The sequence below is a fragment of the Gadus morhua genome, chromosome 19 (genome assembly GCF_902167405.1).
Source record: "Gadus morhua chromosome 19, gadMor3.0, whole genome shotgun sequence".
NCBI lineage: Eukaryota > Metazoa > Chordata > Actinopteri > Gadiformes > Gadidae > Gadus > Gadus morhua.
In genome coordinates this window covers 17,670,003-17,690,729 of record NC_044066.1, presented here as the reverse complement: position 1 = coordinate 17,690,729, position 20,727 = coordinate 17,670,003, and the positions used below count along the sequence as shown (strand labels likewise).

Here is a 20,727-nt window from a genome sequence, read left to right as displayed (position 1 = left end):
ATTCGATGAGCAGTTGTGATTGGTCGGTCTATCTCGTACCGGGCAGTAATCGAATCTGCCTAGCGAATGAAACATCGTGCTCTTGAGATGAGTCTGGTTCCAAAGGCTCCGTAAAAGCACCCGTCTTTATAAACAGCACATATAAGACAAAACATGATCGTATTAACTCCCATCCACCTCCATCGAATATTCACTGCATGTTGCTTTGATAAACGATCTCAAACCTTTTTGTGATGAAGGTATTTGGTAAACGGTGTATTAGCAATATCTACAATAAGGTGATAATGAGAGATCAAGTGCTCCATGTATGAGTTGGCAGAGTACTACGGCTCCACTAGCTTGATTTGTGCAAGAGGGCTTTAATTTTATAATGCAGGCTATAACCCATGTTTATGGCGACCTCATTTAAAGGAGGCAACAAAATAATATATAATACATGATTAGCGTTCATCTAATTTCCGAGCTCATCACTTACGTTAGGTGCTTATGAATAAGCTAATTCACATTTAAATGGTGAATGGTATTTATATTTCCGTGTAACCAACATAACAAAGCATTTCACACATGACTGACCAGTGAGGCGTTGCATCTAAACGTAGGTCTCCGTTTCCCTGATCATTGTCAGCTCTTGTACAACGCACTGTCAATCACGATCATGCATTCACCATTTTTATTGATTCATTGTTTTGCAACACTCCTGTCTGGAATTATAAGCACAGTTCAGGAATTTGCATAATTTGGGGCCGACTGGCATTTTCCTGAAGTTTCAATGAAGACAACCCAACATCATTTGCATATTTTTATTCAGCAGATCATTTTTTCTTTTAATATAATGACAAGGTCTATTATAAGGAAAACAAAATTCATACACTGTTTCTGCCGTGATATACAGAGACAAGAGAAGAGAAAGACTGCCAAAGACGAGATCATAACCGCTGCAACAGAATGTAAACATTACCGAAAGAGAGAGATAGAGAGTGAGAGATGACCATGATTAATGCTGTAATATCGAGGAAGTTCACGACGTCGAAGCGCGAAGAGGCAGCCATATGGCGACCGAACCGCTCACAAAAACTCTGGGAGTAGTCCTTATCACACAGATTACAACCGAAAGGAACCCCGACATACAACTTTGATTTTCTTGGTTCCGTCGCATTGCAGCCTTTCCCCCTGCCTAGTCCCTCAGGGAATAAACCAAATTCACACGTTTCAAAATATGCTCACATTTACATGGCAAACTCGATAGGGAGAATTAAGAGAATCTGCCGCCAACGACAAGAGAAACCTGAGCTCAAGGCCCTTTCTCGTGTGAACGACGACGTGGATTGGCTGCAGGGCATCGGACAACGGAGGGGGACGATTAGCTGAAAACGGGGGGGGGGGGGGGGGGGGTCATTTTATGAAGCTAACAAAAATAAAACGAAGCATGGCAATTAACACAGATTGGCAATAGTGCAGAGGAACTGGCAAATTGGCCCGCTGAGATCGAGTGATACATGATTGGTGTTTAGAAGAGAGAACTTTCAACATCAAAACGAGTCTGGATTTCATGTTCAGTAAGATACGAAGATAAGACGGGCGCAGTTATTTAAAAAAAAATAAAAAAACGGGGGAAAACAAAAAAATAATTAAGCGTTAAAAAAAAATTGGAAAAATAATGACTTGTCGAAACAAAATGGAAGCTGAACGTCAATGCTTGTCGTTTAGTTGATTTAAGGTGATCAAAGGGGGTCTTCCTGACGCGCCTCTCGTCTTCCGCGGGTGGTCTTTGGAATGGTGTTGGGATGGATGGCGTGTTGCGTTTTCGTTCCCGTCTTTTGTTCCGATGTTTTAGCGACGGTAGCCGAACTCATCGGCGTCGTCGGCGCGGAAGTCTCCGTAGCGCCAAATGTTCAACTGCAGAGAGAGAGAGAGAGAGAGAGAGAGAGAGAGAGAGAGAGAGAGAGAGAGAGAGAGAGAGAGAGAGAGAGAGAGAGAGAGAGAGAGAGAGAGAGAGAGAGAGAGAGAGAGAGAGAGAGAGAGAGAGAGAGAGAGAGACACAGAGAGAGAGAGAGAGAGAGAGAGACAGAGAGACAGAGAGACAGAGAGAGAGAGGGACACACACAGATAGAGAGGGACAGAGAGCGAGAGCGAGTTAATGTCTTGCAATGAAACAAACATCCATGAAATCGGAGAAAAATCCCCACCTGCTTGTAGGAGACTCTGATAACCACCTCTGGCACATTACGTGTTCAATGGTCAAAACAGGGAAGGAAAAGAGTGTGTGTGTGTGTGTAACAGTCATCTTGACCGAATGTAGTGTGTGTTGTTGTGCATGTCTGTGTCTGTGTGTATATATCTGTGTGTCGTGTGTCTTTCTGTGTGTCGTGTGTCTTTCTGTGTGTGTGCGTGTGTATGTGTCTATATAGGTGTGTGTCGAGCGACCTCCATCTTGACAGTGCAGAGCGGGTGTGTGCTTGTGTGTGTTTAATCACACACAGTCCTGCTGCTGGGGCTCCTGTGCCTTGGAGCCGGCCCAGTCTATTAGGGCCCCTGATTCAGTCTATTAGGGCCCCTGATTGCATTACCTTCAACCTGGTCGGGAATCGCCCCATTGAGCTGAAGTGATGCCTTCCTGCAAAGACACTCTATACATGTGTGCATGTGTCTCTGTGTGTCAGTGTGAATGTGTTTGTCAGTGTGCATGTGTTTGTCAGTGTGCATGTATGTGTCAGTGTGCATGTATGTGTCAGTGTGCATGTGTTTGTCAGTGTGTATGTATGTGTCTGTGTGTGTGTGTGCACGTGTGTGTGCACGCGTGTGCATGTGTGTGCGCTTCAGAATTGGTCGCGTGGAGGCAACAACCAAACATGACAGAGCTGGCTTTGTATACGTCCACTTTAGTGACGATAGTGTGTGTGTGTGTGTGTGTGTATGCGACCGTGTGTATATGTTTGTGTGCGTGTGTTTCTCAGCAAAAGTGTCCTTTTTGTTCTCATCAGCATGCGTGCTCAGCTGCTAACAGCATGATTCACAACTAATTAGTGCGTTCACTCATTAGCACTGGTTGTTGGAACCAACGGGCGCACATGGTCGCCCTCCCCCCCTCCCCATCCCTTGCTCGGATGCCTCCCCCCCCCCCCCCACCAGCAAGTGTTATCCTGACGGGGGGTGCATCGAGCCAATGAGAGGCTGCGGACCGTCGGGGGGCGGTACAGCGAGGCGGTTACACGACGCGTCGCTGGGAGACAGCCGAGCAGTACGCCAGCAGTCAGCAGCAGGAGGAAGGAGGGCTGGCGTCGACGTCTGACAGGAAGTGAGTGGAACGCGGAGTGATTCCATTCATAGCGTGGGCCTCGTCTCCGCGGACGGCACGAGGAGAACGTGCATTTCCCCTGTGGTCCATTAACCCCACTTAACACTGCCTCCATGTCTCCCAGTAGCAGAGTGGGGGGCCACTCGCTCATACTGGGACAGCATGGCACATCTTGGCGGGCGTACTCATGGAGACGGAGCGCGGGTGGCAGGCGAGTCATTCTACAGGCGAGCACCAGGTTATCGTTTGACTCAACTTATCAATATCCAAAACCAGCAATAAGTATCCAAATCTCAGTCTCTTTTTTCACTGTACATAAACATTTTTTTGTGCTTTGTATAGTTTTTTTACGTAGCTTAATTTAAAGATGTAACAGTTCATCTTCAACACTTGCCATACATTGTTGTAACAATGCAGATGAACATTTCCATGCCAATGAACCTCGGTGAGAGCCTGTAGGAGAGCGAGCGCAGAGCAGCACAGCGCCCTGTACCTCCGCTCCAGTTGTCATGTTCCGTTCTCCTTTGGTGTCAAGATTACTACTTTCTGCATGACTGTACACTGCGGCTTCCACCGCGATAAGACGGAGGGCTGACGACTTACCCTGGCACTCTTGGCAGACTCCTGGCCAGTCAGGTACTCGTTGACCTGCAGAACAACCGGGAGAGAAGGAGGGGATTAGCACGTAGCATCACCGCAATTAAAGCTTTTGTGTGAGAGTTTAGGATACAGTATTCTAACACATGCACACACACACACGGTCTTCCTTCAACAACCCCATTGACACAGGAAATGCCTTTCCACTCCCTCTCCCACCTCCGGCAGAATAAAGAGCAGGAGTGGTGAATGTGTTGACAGGCTCCAGCCCCGTCGTAGCGAGGGAAGGAGCCGCGATCCCAGGAAACGAGTTCAGGGGCACGGGGGCGCACACCAGCACACACACTTTGTTGTTTATAGGGGCTCAGCAGGAACACACAAACACACACACACACAAACACAAAGACAACGCACACACACACATATACACACACATACGCACGCACTTTGTTGCATCAGTAAGCAGGAACACACAAATACAAACACATACCTACAAATACAAATACACACACACACAAACACACACACTATAAACGTAGGGCAAGGTGGTATATGAAGACCCAGGTAGCGTTCCCCATTGCTCCTTGATGGAGCCTGTGCTAACAGTGTGCCCCTCAGCGAGCTACGAGCTAGGCCTCCGCAGAGCTAGCCCGCCGCCGCTGCTAGCAGGAGGGCTAGCCGCCTCGGGGCTTCGCCAACAGTGGTGGGGGGGCTACGAGGGGGCGTTTGAGGACGATGCGCGCGTCCAATCAGAAGCTGTACCGTCTCCAAAGCTCCATCAGAGAGACAGCAGGTGTGTCGTCAACAAATGTACAGAAGGGTTGAAGCGTGTACAGCATTCGTATTCTGCAATTTATTCATTACAGGACGAGATACTGTAGTGAACGCTGACAGTGGTGGGGAACTTGCAGAGGGATGGACACTGTGCACACACACACACACACACACACACACACACACACACACACACACACACACACACACAAATTGATTTCAAAGGCTAGCAGTGAGAGATAAGAAGAGAGACAGAGCAGGCGAGCGAGCAAGAGAGGGATAGCGATTGAGGCCAATGAGAAAGTTGAACATATTGACCAACCCTGCTAGAGGAGCCATTTAGCGTCATTGACTCAAGCGGCGATGATTCACAGCAGGATTAATTAACTGAGGAAGGAGAAGGAGCAACCGCCGAAAGTGGTGTGTGTGTATAGCAGCTTTGGAATGCTAGGACAACAACAACAACAGAGTCTACTTTGCAGTGTCTAAACACACACACACGCACACACAAGGTGAGCGATGAGTCTGCAGGATAAGCCTACGAACCAAGCCTATTCAAGGAAAAGATTAAGACACACACACACACACACAAAAATAGATGGATGGACAAACACACACACACAGGGACACACACACAGACCTAAGCAAGACGTCCAGATGTTCTAAGTGCATAAAGTAGATGAGGTGCAGCAGTTTAATTGCTTAGCTAGCCGGTGTATGTAGGTTGATGTGATGGCTGCACTGCACACATCACCGCCAGAACACGAGAGGTACAGCTGGATGCTACAGCTGCCCTGCGCGACCACGTGTGCGTGCGTGTGCGTGCGTGTGTGTCTGAGGTGTGCGAGGACAAGAGAAGTTGCTGTGGTTGCATAAGTCATCCATCAAAGCCAGGGGAAGGAGATATATTTTGGGGACAGGGGGACGAGTTGGGGGTGGGGGGGCGTCTGAGGCCGTCAGACAGATGTCTCCATATGGCGACGCGCTGCTGACGGTATTACAAAGACACGCTGATGCAACCAGCTCCCACTTCCTGTTTCCAGAGAGGAAGGCTGAGAGAGAGTGAGAATGTGTGCGTGCGTGCGTGCGTGCGTGTGTAGGTGCACGTCTGTGTGTGTGTGTATGTGGCTGCGTGCATGTGTGTATGTAGCTGTGTGTTTGTGTAAGTGTGTGTGCTATTTGTTTGTTTCGCGCTGTTTGTGTGTGTGTGTGTGTGTTTGTGTGTCTCTGTGTGTGTGTGTGTGCACGTGTGTGTCTCTCCTTGGAATGCTGGACCGGCACATTGTCCCAAACCTCGGGTGGCCTTCCCTCCCCAGCAGTGATCTGTCCACATGAGAGCAGGTGGAGAAGTGTTCCGCTCTCTTCCCTCAGAACTCGTGAAGGCAAAGTTCCTCGACTGTTCAGAAAACACGGCGAGTGAAAATTGCGATACTTCATTCAAGTGCGCTCCGGATCAACACGGCGAGATTGCACGGAACGGACCATTTGTCAAAGAACTACGACTTGGCACAATGTACGCAATGTGCGTGCATTGTGATTCCATACTTTTCCCACCCTTTCCTCATCCATATCCCTCCACGACCAACGGAACGGGAGCACGGACCACTGGATCCCACCGCAGAGCACGAGCACCAATCAGGCAGCAGGCTGACGGGCCCGTGGGGTGGGGGGGGGGGGGGTTAAGTTCGTGAATAGGTCCTATGAGCGCCACTTCAGAACGGAAGAACGGAAACGCACACACGTCACTCAGACCCAGAACAGGAAGACAGACACAAATCAGTTAGGGGGCGATCAGCGATCTGACAGCGCCTGAGTGCAGGTGAACACAATCAGAGCATAAACAGAGAGAACCCGAATGCCTCGGTGTAGTGCGGTGTTTCGGGTGTTCGCTCCCTCTCACCATGAGGTCCATGGACGTTCCCCTGTCCGGGTACATCCCTTAACGCCGGGCCTCCCAGTTGAACGCAAATCGACACAAAATAAAATATCAGCAACGTGGCAAAAGTGTGTGTTGACCCCACACAAGTCCCCATATGGCGGGCAGATGTCCCTTCATTCTGACTGGTGGACAGCATGAGTCCTCGCCACACAAGTGTGTGTATGTTTGTGTGTGTGTGTGATTCGGCCATCACACACACATGAATATGTTGCTTTTGATCAGGAAGATGGCAAAGCAGTGTGTGAGCAGGTGCTCTTCAGTGTGGGGGACAGATGCTCTCCGTGTGTGTGCGTGCGCGTGCGCATGTGTGTGTGTGTCAGTGTGACCTTTTCATGGAACTGTGGTTGTTACAATGTAAAGTATGTCATTTTTAAAAGCTTGGAAGGTCAGAGCAGTGGCCGGGCCGCCTGGGATGGCCGTTTGCCACGGTGGATCAGCATTAACACAAGTGCGTCGCGTACTTTACTTTAACGTGTTAGAAGTGCGCGCAGACGAGAATATGGAAATGACATTTGTGAGTACAGCTCGGTCCGGTGTCTGTTTCTTCTTCATGCGGCGGTGGACGAGGGTCGCGGTGAACGTGTGATTCTCACATGAAGGCGCCTTCGCTGACAGGTGGTGCGGTCTGGTTCTGGCAGGAAGAGGCGTGCGTTTGATCGACTCAGAGCGGCTGCCTGCTTTCCAGTGTCTGTGCATGTCTGTCTGAGTGAGTTTATCTACCCAAGACTGTGTGTGTGTGTGTGTGTGTGTGTGTGTGTGTGTGTGTGTGTGTGTGTGTGTGTGTGTGTGTGTGTGTGTGTGTGTGTGTGTGTGTGTGTGTGTGTGTGTGTGTGTGTGTGTATCCATATTTGTGTGTGTCCTTGTGTGAGAGTGTTTGTGTGTGTGTTTGTGTATGTGTGTGTCTCTGTATCTGCGTGTGTGTGTGACTATGTATCCATATTTGTGTGTGGTTCTTTGTGTTGGGAACGGGGTATGTATCCGAGGGTGTGTGTGTGTGTGTGCGCCTATGTCTGTGTATCCGAGCTTGTGTGTGTCTTAGTCAGTGTGTGTATCCCAGTGTGTGTGTGCGTGCTTGCGCGTGTGTGTGTGTTGCTCAGCGGCGAGCCCGGCGGCCGGGGGCACCGGGCCCAGGTGGCGTTCTGGAGGAGCGCGGTGAGAGGAGTGATGGATCTGATGGCAGCCTCGCGACAGGGCATGTGCTCGTCTGGTGCGTAGGTGAGCTGCCCTCGTCTCATTTCACAGACGGAATTGAATCAAATAAATAAATACAGACACAAACAAGCCCGCTACAAGCTGGGACTGTGGGGGACAGCTAGCATCGTGGGGAGAGAGCAGTGGAAGGACCAAGAGAGACGGTGAGAGAGAGACAGAGAGGGAGAGCGACAGAGAGGGAGAGCGACAGAGAGAGAGAGAGAGACAGAGAGAGACAGAGACCGAGAGGGAGAGATAGTGACAGTGAGAATAGAGATAGAGAGGGAGAGCGACAGAGAGAGACAGAGAGAGACAGAGACCGAGAGGGAGAGATAGTGACAGTGAGAATAGAGATAGAGAGGGAGAGCGACAGAGAGAAACAGAGAGAGACAGAGACCGAGAGGGAGAGATAGTGACAGTGAGAATAGAGAGGGAGAGGGAGAGCGACAGAGACAGAGAGGGAGAGCGACAGAGACAGAGAGGGAGAGCGACAGAGACAGAGACAGAGACAGAGCGAGAGTGAGAATAGAGACAGTGAGAATAGAGACAGAGACAAAGAGAGACAGAGAGACAGCGAAAAAAAGAGACGGAGAGAGAGACAGAAAGAGCAGAGACGGAGTGGGAGAGAACTAAAGAGAGAGAATGTGAGGATTGAGGATTTGAGCACAGAGAAAAATAATGCGAGGACAGAGAGAGAGCATGACAGGATAGAGTATGTAGTCATGGTTTCAGCACTGTTCTCTCTCTACCGATGAGATGTGAAGCCATGTGAAAGCCAGCCTTTCTGATGGGGAACAATGGACTTGTACACCGCGCATTCACAATGAGCAGGATCGTATGCACGGTCTCCCAGACACGAGCAGTTAAACGCAGAGACCTCCCAGTCGGTGTGCCTCTGAAGCAGTGTTATTCGGGCCCTTGTAAACGGGTCACGACACAAACGCTTAAAACGCTATGAAGAAAAACAACAAGGTGCGGAGCGCACCAGCAGTCTACGGTCGCTGAATAATGATGAATCAGAAGATAAGTGGATGGATCTCTGTGCGTTTGTCTCTCTTACGAGTGTAGTCTGAGGCCACCGTGGAGTTGAGCCAACTACCCAGGATGCAACAGTACAATGGCAGAGTATTTGGGGAAGTGTGAGCACTTAATCCCAAAGCATAATCCCCCGCATCAATCTACACGAGCGAAACAAACGGCGAGATGAATCCAGTGAGGAGGCGCGTGTTTAGATGATACGTGCTGAGCGGGGAGACGGCTGCCCGCAGTGTTGGCGGGGCCACGGCGGCGAAGGCCACACTCTGGGAGGGACATTGAATGTGCCGGTATAACATATTTTATAATTTGAAAAATATAAAAAAGCATGTGCAAGATGCATGTTGAAAGCTTGTGTCCGACACTTGATGCGTATATATGCGTGCGCTCGGGGCCCTCGACCTGGCACAGGGCTGGCCCTCGATGCAGACTCCCCAACGCGTGGATGAAGGGGAAATTACAGTGTGTGTCGGTCTCTCTGTGTGCCCATGTTTGTGTGTCCCTGTGTGTTTTTGTATGTCCCTGTGTGCGTGTGTGTGTCCCTGTGTGTGTGTGTGACCCTGTGTGTGCTTGTGTGTCCCTGTGTGTGTGTGTGTGTCCCTGTGTGTGTGTGTGTGTCCCTGTGTGTGTCCCTGTGTCCCTGTGTGTGTGTGTCCCTTAGGCCTGCAGCGGATTCGAATTGTATCCGAATCCGTTGGGTTCGTTTACCACAGTTCGGAGCATTCTGGAGATCCACGGATTTCGGTTTCATGAAGGCATTGCCTTATGTAGCGTATTTTGCCTACTGTAGCCTACGTCCGATACAAAAGGGTGTTTAGGACCCAGCGGAATGCATTCTCTCCAGTGCTGCCCGAGCCAATGAGGTAGCTGTAATAGGTTGTTTTCTGAAGTTCAAGCGCACGATTCCTAAATTTAAAGAAAGTAATTGATACAATTATATTCGAAATATACGGGAGATAAATACAAACGGGTGATAAGCGGGATAACGGCCTTCGAGGTCGACCGGTTCGATGGAAATAATGGACAGGTAGAGGCAACTCTGGCTTCATGCTGCGCTCGTCGCCAGAGTTCTAAGCCTCGTCGGCCGTTACCCCTTACATGTGTCAGTGCACCATGTTTTCAAATTCATTTAGGGGAACATTTATTGCACAAAAAAGCCTCGCAAGTTGTCTGATTGCAGTCAATTAACACATTGCAAATAGCCTGTGGGTCTCATTCATTTTTGTGTTTCTCCCCCAAACCCTCCGTCAAAAAAAAGTCCGCCTTTTTACTACCACGGACATGATCCTAATCCGAACCGTATCCGAAACCGAGGCCCAAAACGGTTATCTGAACCGAACCGTGGACACACTGATCCGTTTCACCCCTAGTGTCCCTGTGTGTGTGTGTGTGTCCCTGTGTGTGTGTGTGTCCCTGTGTGTGTGTGTGTGTCCCTGTGTGTGTCCCTGTGTGTGTGTGTGTCCCTGTGTGTGTCCCTGTGTGTGTCCTTGTGTGTGTGTGTGTGTCCCTCTCTGTGTCCCTGTGTGTGTCCCTGTGTGTGTGCGTGTCCCTGTGTGTGTCCCTGTGTGTGTCCCTGTGTGTGTGTGTGTATGTCCCTGTGTGTTTCCCTGTGTGTGTGTGTGTTTATCCATCTGTGGGGGTAGGAATAGAGTTTGGGTATCGGCGCGTGTCGGCTAGGGCCCCATCAAAGGGACCGCCTCGGTAGGCGCCGTGGCAACCGGCTGTTTGCGCGTGTGCGTGTGTGAGTGCGGGGGTGCGTGGGTGCGTGTGTGAGTGCGTGCACGTGCCCCTGCACACCCCAACAGTCAATAACACAGGAGCAGAAAAAGCGTCCATTAAAATGTTCCATCTCCAACTTTACTCTCTCAAATGAGATATTGAGCCATTGGTCACGCTTTCACACACGGTAAAAGCTCCCAGAGAGAGAGAGGCCGAGGGACAGAGACAGAGGGAGAGAGAGAGAGGGAGACAGAGACAGAGAGAGACAGAGACAGAGGGGGAGAGAGACAGAGGGGGAGGGACAGAGAGAGAGAGAGAGACAGAGACAGAGAGACAGAGAGACAGAGAGACAGAGGGAGAGGGAGAGAGAGAGAGAGACAGAGAGAGACAGACAGAGACAGAGACAGAGAGAGAGAGAGAGACAGACAGAGAGACAGAGAGAGACAGAGAGAGAGAGAGAGAGAGAGACCGAGAGACAGAGGGAGACAAAGAGAGAGAGAGAGAGACTGAGGAAAGTTTGGTCATGAGTAAAGAGTCGGGGATAAGCTGTCAGCCAATCCACTGGTGGATTGGCTGACGCATGCTGCATAAGACAACTCACTGGGGGACGGCGGTGAACGTACATTCAGTGCGTGTGTGGCGTTGGCTGGTGGTTGTGTTGCTGGAGGCCGTGAGGTGACCCCTCCACAGGGCTCTGTCGGGGTCCCCCTGCTGTCTGCCACCCTCGAGCCCAACACCAGGCCCCCGCACGTCGCCTCTCACCAAGCAGCCCTAAAGGCAGCCCCTACTCCCAGGGGGGCTGTCACCCTCCCCCCACCACCACGTCGCTCCCCCAAAGCACAGCGGCGGCAAACTACAGATCCCCATGTGCCTTCACACCTGTGCTCAACAGCTCAATTACACGGTGATAAACGGAACTACAATTCCCAGGAGTCACCATCACTACAGGCCTTTTTTTCCTAATTTCCTGTTTGTTTTTTTTCTGGGCCGAAAAAAAGATTTAAGCCATCGGTGATTCGGAAAAACGCCAAATTCTGGTTCCACCGGCCATCCCAATGACAGCACCAGAGAGGTCTAATTACTGCAGAACAGAGAACCCAACATCCCGACAGTGTGCCGACACTGCAGAGGCATAAAAAGGAGCAGACTGCCATCATGAACCGCTACTTTCAGGTCGCTCCTTATAAAGACATTTTAAGGAACCTTCACAATACGACCGCCGTAATGTCAGCCGCAGAATAAGAACAGGCCTTAATGTGAATGAATAAAGTAGCAGTAATCCAGCCCTACATCGTTAACGATGTCAGAACGCTGGTTCTATAGTCACAGCTCTAATGACGGGACGGATATTTGAAACCTTTTTTAAGCGGGGGTCGATATGAGATCTTCATGCCACATTGCTGCTAGTGATTGATAATAATTGTGCTGGTGAAATCGAGGGAGACAGACACTTCCCCGTTTCCGATTGACTTGTAATTGGAAAATGGCAAATGATTAGCTTGTACCGCTAATGACTTTGCACCCTCCGACGAATTCAACGTGTCAAGTTGTCTGCCGAGGGCGCGACACAACGTTGAAACACTTGCCCGTGCCGTGTACGACCGCGCACCGACGAATCTGCTGCACACACACCTCGCACACCTCTCTCATGCCACCTCTTAAAAAACTAATATGACACGCAGGCATTACCGGGCACAACACGCTGAGCAAGGCACAAATAATCATTAATGGCGTTTTGAATCATAGCTCCTCCTGGGGAGCCGAGAGCTAGGTCTGCTTCAAATTACTGCAATGCTTTATTTCCTGGAGATTAATAAAACTAAATGAGAATAAATGAAACACGAGCATCCCAAGGGAATTAGGAAGGAAACGCCGGCAAACGCCGGAACGTTACGGGGCTCGAGTCCCCGAGTTCAGAGAGGGAGCCGGGAGACAAGAGTCCCGGGGAGGGAGACGCGAGGAGGAGGGGAGAGCGACGCCAGGAGACGGCTCACAGCGAGAGAGGAGAGGAGGAATGAGGAGAGAGGGGAGGAGAGGAGGAATGAGGAGAGAGGGGAGAGGAGGAATGAGGAGAGAGGGGAGGAGATGAGGAATGAGGAGAGAGGGGAGAGGAGGAATGAGGAGAGAGGGGAGAGGAGGAGGAATGAGGAGAGAGAGGAGGAATGAGGAGAGAGGGGAGGAGAGGAGGAATGAGGAGAGAGGGGAGAGGAGGAATGAGGAGAGAGGGGAGGAGATGAGGAATGAGGAGAGAGGGGAGAGGAGGAGGAATGAGGAGAGAGGGGAGAGGAGGAGGAATGAGGAGAGAGGGGAGAGGAGGAGGAATGAGGAGAGAGAGGAGGAGAGGAGGAATGAGGAGAGAGGGGAGAGGAGGAGAGGGGGAGAGGAGGAATGAGGAGAGAGAGGAGGAATGAGGAGAGAGAGAAGGAGAGGAGAGGAGGAGAGAGGGGAGAGGAGAGAGGAGAGGAGGAGAGAGGAGGAGAGAGGAGAGAGGGGAGAGGAGAGACGAGAGGCAGGACGGCGCCGTGCGATGGAGAGATATTAGGGAGGTTAAGGGGAAGAGGGAGAGTGTGAATAGGTAGGAGGATGGCGGGGTGCCAGCGGCGGCACGGTGCCACTGTTTTGGCGGCCGGGCCTTGCCAGGAGGCTGTTTGGGAAGGCCTCAGGCTGCCCCAGCCAAGAGGAGGAGGAGGCTCTCGGTTGTTGGCGAGGAAGGTAAAAAAGCCAGGGGTGGTCGAGTCAGGTGGGAGGTTTCCTTCCAAAACTGATTTGGTTTCCGCCCAGATCTTGAATAAGCGAGGGTAGGACGTGTAGCCCTAAAGGGGGTTGTATGCGTCACACAGAGGCTGTTTAGATATAAGCTTTATAAAATGTAATGCGAGGCTCCCCCCGAAAGATCTTTTAAAAAAAATAGGACTCCCGTGATTCTCGCTGTATAATTAAAATCCATCTTGACACACGCGATAATTAAACGGAGCCTTCAATTCTTTTTTACCTAGCTCATTAATGACTATGTAGGAGGAATGTCCGGAACCTATGTTAATCCGGTCTGGGGCTGACAGCGATCACTAACCCCCTAACCTCTTGGGTGTGGAGACCGAACCGCACCACCTATACAGACGTACACATCCCGTTCCCGGGTAGCGGGCTTCCCGACGCTCCAAACCCTACAGGGCTGAGATCGGAAGGCGCGATCAGTCTGCACTCGTTGCGAGGGAGCCGGGGCAGAGGCTGAGCAGTAGACCACTAAAGCCGCCGGCCAGCGCTCCATAGATCAGAGAGGGGCTTTATACTTTGGATTGAATATCTTTAACGCCATTTCCATTATAGGGCGCGAGAGCGTGCGACGGCCCCCCCCGGAAACGAGCCGCGGCGTTCCCGATGTTTATCCTCTCCGTGATCTCTGCCGTGTCTGCGTGCCATCCGTGGTCCTTCCCGATCGACTCCATAACGGATGAGGCAATGGTATCACTCTGAGGGAATTATCTCTGTGTTAAAACCACACGGCCGCGTGGGCCCGGCTATACGGTACGACAGATGAAATAAGATGGGAATCCCCACTCTGAGATTACTGGCTGTCGTATTGGAAATGTTCTTTAATAAATAAAAAAAGGAAAGAGATGCACTCTGAATACGGGCACCATAGGACGCATGTGACCCAAGTGACCATGGCTTAATTTAAATGTACATTTTTGGGTCACTCCTGCATCTGCTGGGGTTATGTTTAATACTTTAATGCCTTCGCTCAATCTGTCCAAACACTCAGGACTTCCGACTCCTGCGCGGCTCAACGTTTTTGCCTTCGCGTTTGTCCTCAGCCTGTGACCTCCAGTCTCCGTTTGAGTCATCTCATCTCTCTCGCCGCGTCCTCTGCATCGCGGTGCACTTTAGTCTGCGCGCGTACTGCTCACAGGTGTAGGCAGGCTGGCGCGATGCTACGGGGAGCTAGCGTACGGCTACAGGCGGCACATACCAATAGGCTTATAGAGTATGGATATAGCGCCGCGAGCATTTAGCTGAGAGAACATTTACCAAGTACTGTCCCTTTGAAACTCCAATGAGTGATCCATTAGTTATGGTATGATATCTCCAGCCACATTTCAGGCCTCTCGGATATACATTTCTAATGATTTCCCCCATGCAGGTCGGCCACTCTGATCCTTTTACCTGCACCCTAACACTCCACAACCCCTTTCATTATTCAACCATTAGTACAATAGTGGCAAGCCATACGTCTTTGCTGCATTAGGAAACCGCAATGTGGAATATATGGAGGTTTGGGGTAGAGATCCAGAGGCATTGCCATAAAAAACTTGAAGTGTTATAAAAGAAGAAAGAAAAAAAAGCATATAAGTCAGCGATAAAAAAAAGAACCAGCTCCTCCTGCGGCCTTACAGCCTGAATGGCGACGCTAAAGCTCTCTCTCACCTTCAGGGATCTTGCGGCGGTCTATTGATGTGGCAGCGATATGCCGGTGTACATTACAGCCCATCTGCTATGCAATACTTAACAGCAGACCTCCGATAACAAAAGGCCCCGCTCGGATCCCCAGGGGCGGGTAAAGAGAGGAGGATATGGACGGACTGGAACCAATGGGGGGGGGGGGGTTGCCGGAGGTCCGCAGAGGTAGAGAGAGACGACCAGAGCAAGAGAGGAGTGTTGACAAAGTGAGCAACACCATCCGAAGCAGAACAAATATCACCCGGGTGTGAAGCCTAAAAGCAGGTGCTGGCATGAATCAGCCGGAGAACAAAACCTCCATTTCCTTGGCTGTGTCTTTGTTGTCGACCCGGCGGGACGCGGTCATTTATTATATTTGCTCTCTAAAGTGTGATATGGAAACAAGCGTTGGTGCACTCCGGTGCATCTTCAAGGGACGACAACAAAGAGAACAAGAAGGGTTTCCCAATAAGATCAGCGGACAGACAATGCCTAAAGAGCCGATGCTTAAGCCCACAGCCCAATGATCACAGAGAAGCCATTTGCTCTGGCCCACGCCTGTCTAAAATCTGCATAGTCTATAAGCCTATTAGCCTTGCGGCTGGGAGGGCTTAATCACTGACCTTCTATAGGCACCATTAACCGCCGGCTGCATTGTGATCCCTGCTACCAGCCGCAGCACAGAGGTCACCACAGTAAAACCACACTGATGCACACTGCATTATTGACTAACTGCCCCAACAAACCCCTGCCTCTTTATGGCCCATGCATCGCTATGTGTGCATGCGCATGTTTAGAGGGGTGTGTGTGTGTATGTGTGTGTGTGTGTGTGTGTGTGTGTGTGTGTGTGTGTGTGTGTGTGTGTGTGTACTTAGAGAGATTGCCTGGCCGACCCCGGTCGGATATGTGTCCGATCCGTCCTCCGTGATGGAGCAGTAAACAGCGACTCTATAGCCCCGTGGTCGCGCCCATTTGCTCGAGGGCCCAGGGCCCAGGGAGTAGGGAGGGACGCTACGATCAGCGGGATTGAAGAGGACACGCCGTCCCATCTCTACCGGCCTCAACTACGTTAAAAAACGCTCGGCCATATGGACACCATGTCGGCGCCTTGAGTGTGTTTCCCTGTGCGTGTATTTCCCTGTGTGTGTGTGTGTGTGTGTGAGTTTGAGTGCACTTGTGTGTCGCGATGGAAGGGACTACCCCCCCCCAGACCGAGGTAAGTGGTCATCGACGTCTGGAAGAGAAACCTGCAGTCCTTCATCATCACGTGTCAGAGCGGGATTGACTGCCGGGTCACATGACGATCGGGAAGCTAACGAGCGCCATGGCGTTTCAGGATGTCCACCGCGTCGGCCATGTGGTTTGCGTGCGTTGCTTGTGATGGTTTGTGTGCATGTTGTTTGTGAGCCCGCCCCCCCGTGGGGGGGTGAACGAGGCGAACGGCCTGAACATCGGCGGAAATAGCGGTGAAAGCGATGTCTCAGCTGCAGTGCACTGGAGCAACCGAGGGGGGGGACGAAACAGGGAGGGGGGCAGTAATGCTGAGGGGGGGGGGGGGGGGGGGGTATGGCCAAGGGAGACTGAACGCCACCGCTGCCAAAGAGGCGGTCGCCATCCGGCTCCTTAAAAACGATGTTGCGCTATAAAACACGACGCGTTCCACGACATTATCAGAACAGCGGGGTGTTGGGGGCTACACAGACACTGCTGTAGGACGTCAACACCAAATACCAACGATAATGGCAATGCACAACGAAGAATACAAACAATCGCTCACGTCTCTCAACCGAAGGATTCTGCAAATGGGTGCAACTGACCAAACATAACATTTGACCACCGGCTCTAGAAAAGAAACATGTTTCAGGAGGCATGGCTAGCGTGGCTGGTCGATAGGTACTGGTTAAGTCGATAGGTACTGGTTAACCTACCCGTAGGCTGGCACTTCAATGACTGATGATTTAACCAGAGGTAGCGTTGGATAAAGCATCTTCTAAATAGAGACTGGTGTTGCATCACATGCGTTATGCATTACCTTATGCAATTACTGTAAATCCCTTCAGATGAAACATCTTCCAAATAGCATTGGGTAGTGCATTAAGCATGTTATGTTCAGTGTTACCTTATGTTATCACTAAGGCGCTTTAGACGCTTTTAAACATCCTCCACCCCCCCAAGAGCGCCTCACCGCTGATCAACACAAGAGAGCAGAGCGATCCAATGGGGGTGGTGAACGGTGAACGGACTGCATTTATACAGCACTTTTTTGTAACCAGTGGCCACTCAAAGCGCTTCACAATGTAGCACAATATAACGAGCACCCATTCATACACACCACCACACAACGCCGGCGGTTCATGCAAGCGGCAGCCGGCTCGTCGGGCGCCGATAGGCTGAGGCGTCTCGCTCAGGGACGCCTCGACGCCGGGATTGAACTAGCAACCTAGCTCTACCTCCTGAGCCACTGCCGCCCCGAGGTGGACCGCATCCGGCCCGAGCCCCCCTCGTACGTACCATCTTGGCCAGGTGCTTCTCCTTGCGCACGTCCACCATCACCATGCCCTCCTTGACCAGGCCCAGGCCCACGTCGTCCTTGGTGTCCCCGAACTGCAGGCTGACGTGGGGGCAGGTGGCGCCCGCGTACTCCACGTTCAGCAGGCACTGCGTGTTCTGGATGTCACGCACCAGGCTGTCCACCACCTCCGCCCGGATGTCGTCCTGGGGGAGAGAGAGAGAGAGGGGGAGAGAGAGAAAGGGAGAGAGAGGAAGGGGGGGGGGAGAGAGGGGGAGAGTGGGAGAGGGAGAGAGAGAGAGGGACAGGGAGAGAGAGGGGGAGAGAGAGAAAGGGAGAGAGAGGAAGGGGGGGGGAGAGAGGGGGGAGAGAGGGAGAGGGAGGAAGAGGGAGAAGGGGAGAGAGAGAGAGAGAGAGAGAGAGAGAGAGAGAGAGAGAGAGAGAGAGAGAGAGAGAGAGAGAGAGAGAGAGAGAGAGAGAGAGAGAGAGAGAGGGAGAAAGAGAGTGAGGGAGAGAGAGAGAGAGAGAGATAGAGAGAGAGTGAGAGGGGGAGAGAGTGAGAGGGGGAGAGAGTGAAAGGGGGAGAGAGAGAGAGGGATGGAGGCGTGGGTGAGAAGTCGAGGGAGAGAGGGAGGGGAGAGGTCGAGGGAAGCATGAGGGAGACAGAGAGTGAAGGTTTTGAGAGAGATGGGAGTTTGATGAGGATAGAAGGGGTAGAAAGAGAAGGGGAGAGACACGAAGGGGGGGGGGGCATGGAGAATTTGGGAGAGAGGAGAGAGAGGAAGGGGAGAGAGAGAGAGAGAGAGAGAGAGAGAGAGAGAGAGAGAGAGAGAGAGAGAGAGAGAGAGAGAGAGAGAGAGAGAGAGAGAGAGAGAGAGAGAGAGAGAGAGAGAGAGAGATAGGTAGGGAGGAGGGGAGAGATAACACATTTCATTACCTTACAATTACCAAGTGATTGTGAATCGTATAAATATGCAATCTCGGAAGGGTAATCTGCTGTTACTTTATAATTGCCTCATAATTATCTCCACAATCTATGGAAGAACAGTACGGGAACTATAAGAGTTGTGCATTCTGCAATTTCAGCCAAATGAAATCTTTAGAAGCAATAATCAAATGTGTCTATGGATTACCGCCGTCGATAACCGATGAATAATTTCAAACTTGTTCATCACTAAAAGACTCGAAGGAAAACGGATATAAAGTCCTCTCAATCTGTTTGGCTAAGCCCACGATTAATCTGTGCATGGCTGGGTCCATCTCCCCCCCCCCTGGGGAGGGGGGGTCAAGGGTGAAGGAGAGGCGGGAAATTAGTATGCAGACAGGTTTTCCCGCTCAAACCGGAGCACCTGTGCAGACCTGCATATGCGCTGCTAAGCTGCACTGGGCGGTGAATAAACACAGGTGCGTCCGAACGGGACGCACGGGCAGAAAGTTAAAAAACAATACACAACCGAAAGCCCATCTGCTACGGTGTGCGACACGCATAATCACACACACATATTCTTATTCCATTCAGGGGCAAACACACACACAAACACACACATAACAGGGTCAAGATAGCAAGCCACAAATATCTCCTTCCCAACACCCACAAACAGACACACAAACAGGCACACACACAGACCCAAAGACCTTTACACCCAACCCCCCCTCATTCTAATTCCATTCGGTCGGAATAGGGTATTTGCCCTCCTTTTCACCCCTGCTCTACAGAACGTGTGAGAGCAAGGGGAGGGTAACAGATAGGGGGGGGGGGGGGGGGGGGGCTCTTGATTTTGACGCTTGGAAAACGAAAGCAGACTAGACTCAAAGACAAGGGACAGAGTACGAGCACGAGAGAGAGAGAGAGAGAGAGAGAGAGAGAGAGAGAGAGAGAGAGAGAGAGAGAGAGAGAGAGAGAGAGAGAGAGAGAGAGAGAGACAGAGAGAGAGAGACATAGAGAGAGAGACATAGAGAGACAGAGAGAGCGAGAGCGAGAGCGAGGGAGACAGAGACAGAGATAGAGAGGGACAGGGAGACAGAGAGAGAGACAGAGACAGAGAGACAGAGAGGGAGAGAGAGACAGAGACAGAGAGAGACAGAGAGACAGAGAGGGAGGGAGAGAGAGAGAGAGAGAGAGAGAGAGAGAGAGAGAGAGAGAGAGAGAGAGAGAGAGAGAGAGAGAGAGAGAGAGAGAGAGCAAATCTCATAGCCATCGCTCTGTGGCCATCATCCCGCAGTCCTCCCAACACCGTCCTCCTCCTCCTCCTCCTCCGCCTCCTCTTCCTTTCATTCTCGCCCTGGTCTCGTCACCATGGCAACTCCACCCTCAAGATAGCCACCCTTGGGTGTGTGTGTGCGTGTGAATGCATGTGCGTGTCCGTGTGTGTGTGTGTGAGCCGAGGGGCTTTTGTCTCTGTGTGGGGGGGTGGCTCGCTTCAGGGGCCCTTTTCTAAGGGCCTCGTCTGGGGCTCCATGACGTTTGATTTAATCTTTACTGTTTTACTGTGTTCATCTTATGAAGCACTGTGTGTGTGTCTATGTGTGTGTGTCTGTGTGTGTGTGTGTGTGTGTGTGTGTGTGTGTGCCTGCCCTCCTTTTAGCCAACGTGTCACAGGTGATGTAGGACGGGCAGAGTGAAGAGACAGATAGTGACGACCAAAAGAAAAGAGCGACTAGGAAGGAAGCAAGGGGGAAAGTGATCTCATTCATATGTAGAGAGAGAGAACCAGAGAACGAGAGAGAGAACCAGAGAGAACCAGAGAACGAGAGAGAGAACGAGAGAGAGAGAACGAGAACGAGAGAGAGAACCAGAGAGAGAACGAGAGAGAGAGAACGAGAACGAGAGAACGAGAGAGAGAACCAGAGAGAACCAGAGAACAAGAGAGAGAACGAGAGAGAGAGAGAGAGAGAGAGAGAGAGAGAGAGAGAGAGAGAGAGAGAGAGAGAGAGAGAGAGAGAGAGAGAGAGAGAGAGAGAGAGAGAGAGAGAGAGAGAGAGAGAACGAGAGAACGAGAGAGAGAGGGAGAGAAAAAGAACGAGAGAGAGAACGAGAGAACGAGAGAGAGAGAGAGAGAGAGAACGAGAGAACGAGAGAGAGAGGGAGAGAAAAAGAACGAGAGAGAGAACGAGAGAACGAGAGAGAGAGAGAGAGAGACAGCATCAACTGAAGGGAAATCTGAGAAAAGAGGGGAGGGGAGAACCCATGGCATGAAGAGAAGGGGTGTATAGAAGAGAGCGGGAGACAGC

The 20,727-nt window shown here is 51.2% G+C and overlaps 1 protein-coding gene across 1 annotated transcript in view; it reads right to left on the bottom strand.

Moving 5' to 3' along the window:
• Nucleotides 1-785: 785 nt before the first annotated feature.
• The window catches only part of snd1 (staphylococcal nuclease and tudor domain containing 1), a gene marked incomplete in the record, with an annotated part of 184,689 nt that continues 164,747 nt past the window's right edge, over nt 786-20,727 (bottom strand). The window contains 3 exon segments of the mRNA XM_030341190.1: nt 786-1,896; nt 3,899-3,943; nt 17,499-17,702. Coding sequence (XP_030197050.1) covers nt 1,831-1,896; nt 3,899-3,943; nt 17,499-17,702 — 315 coding nt within the window.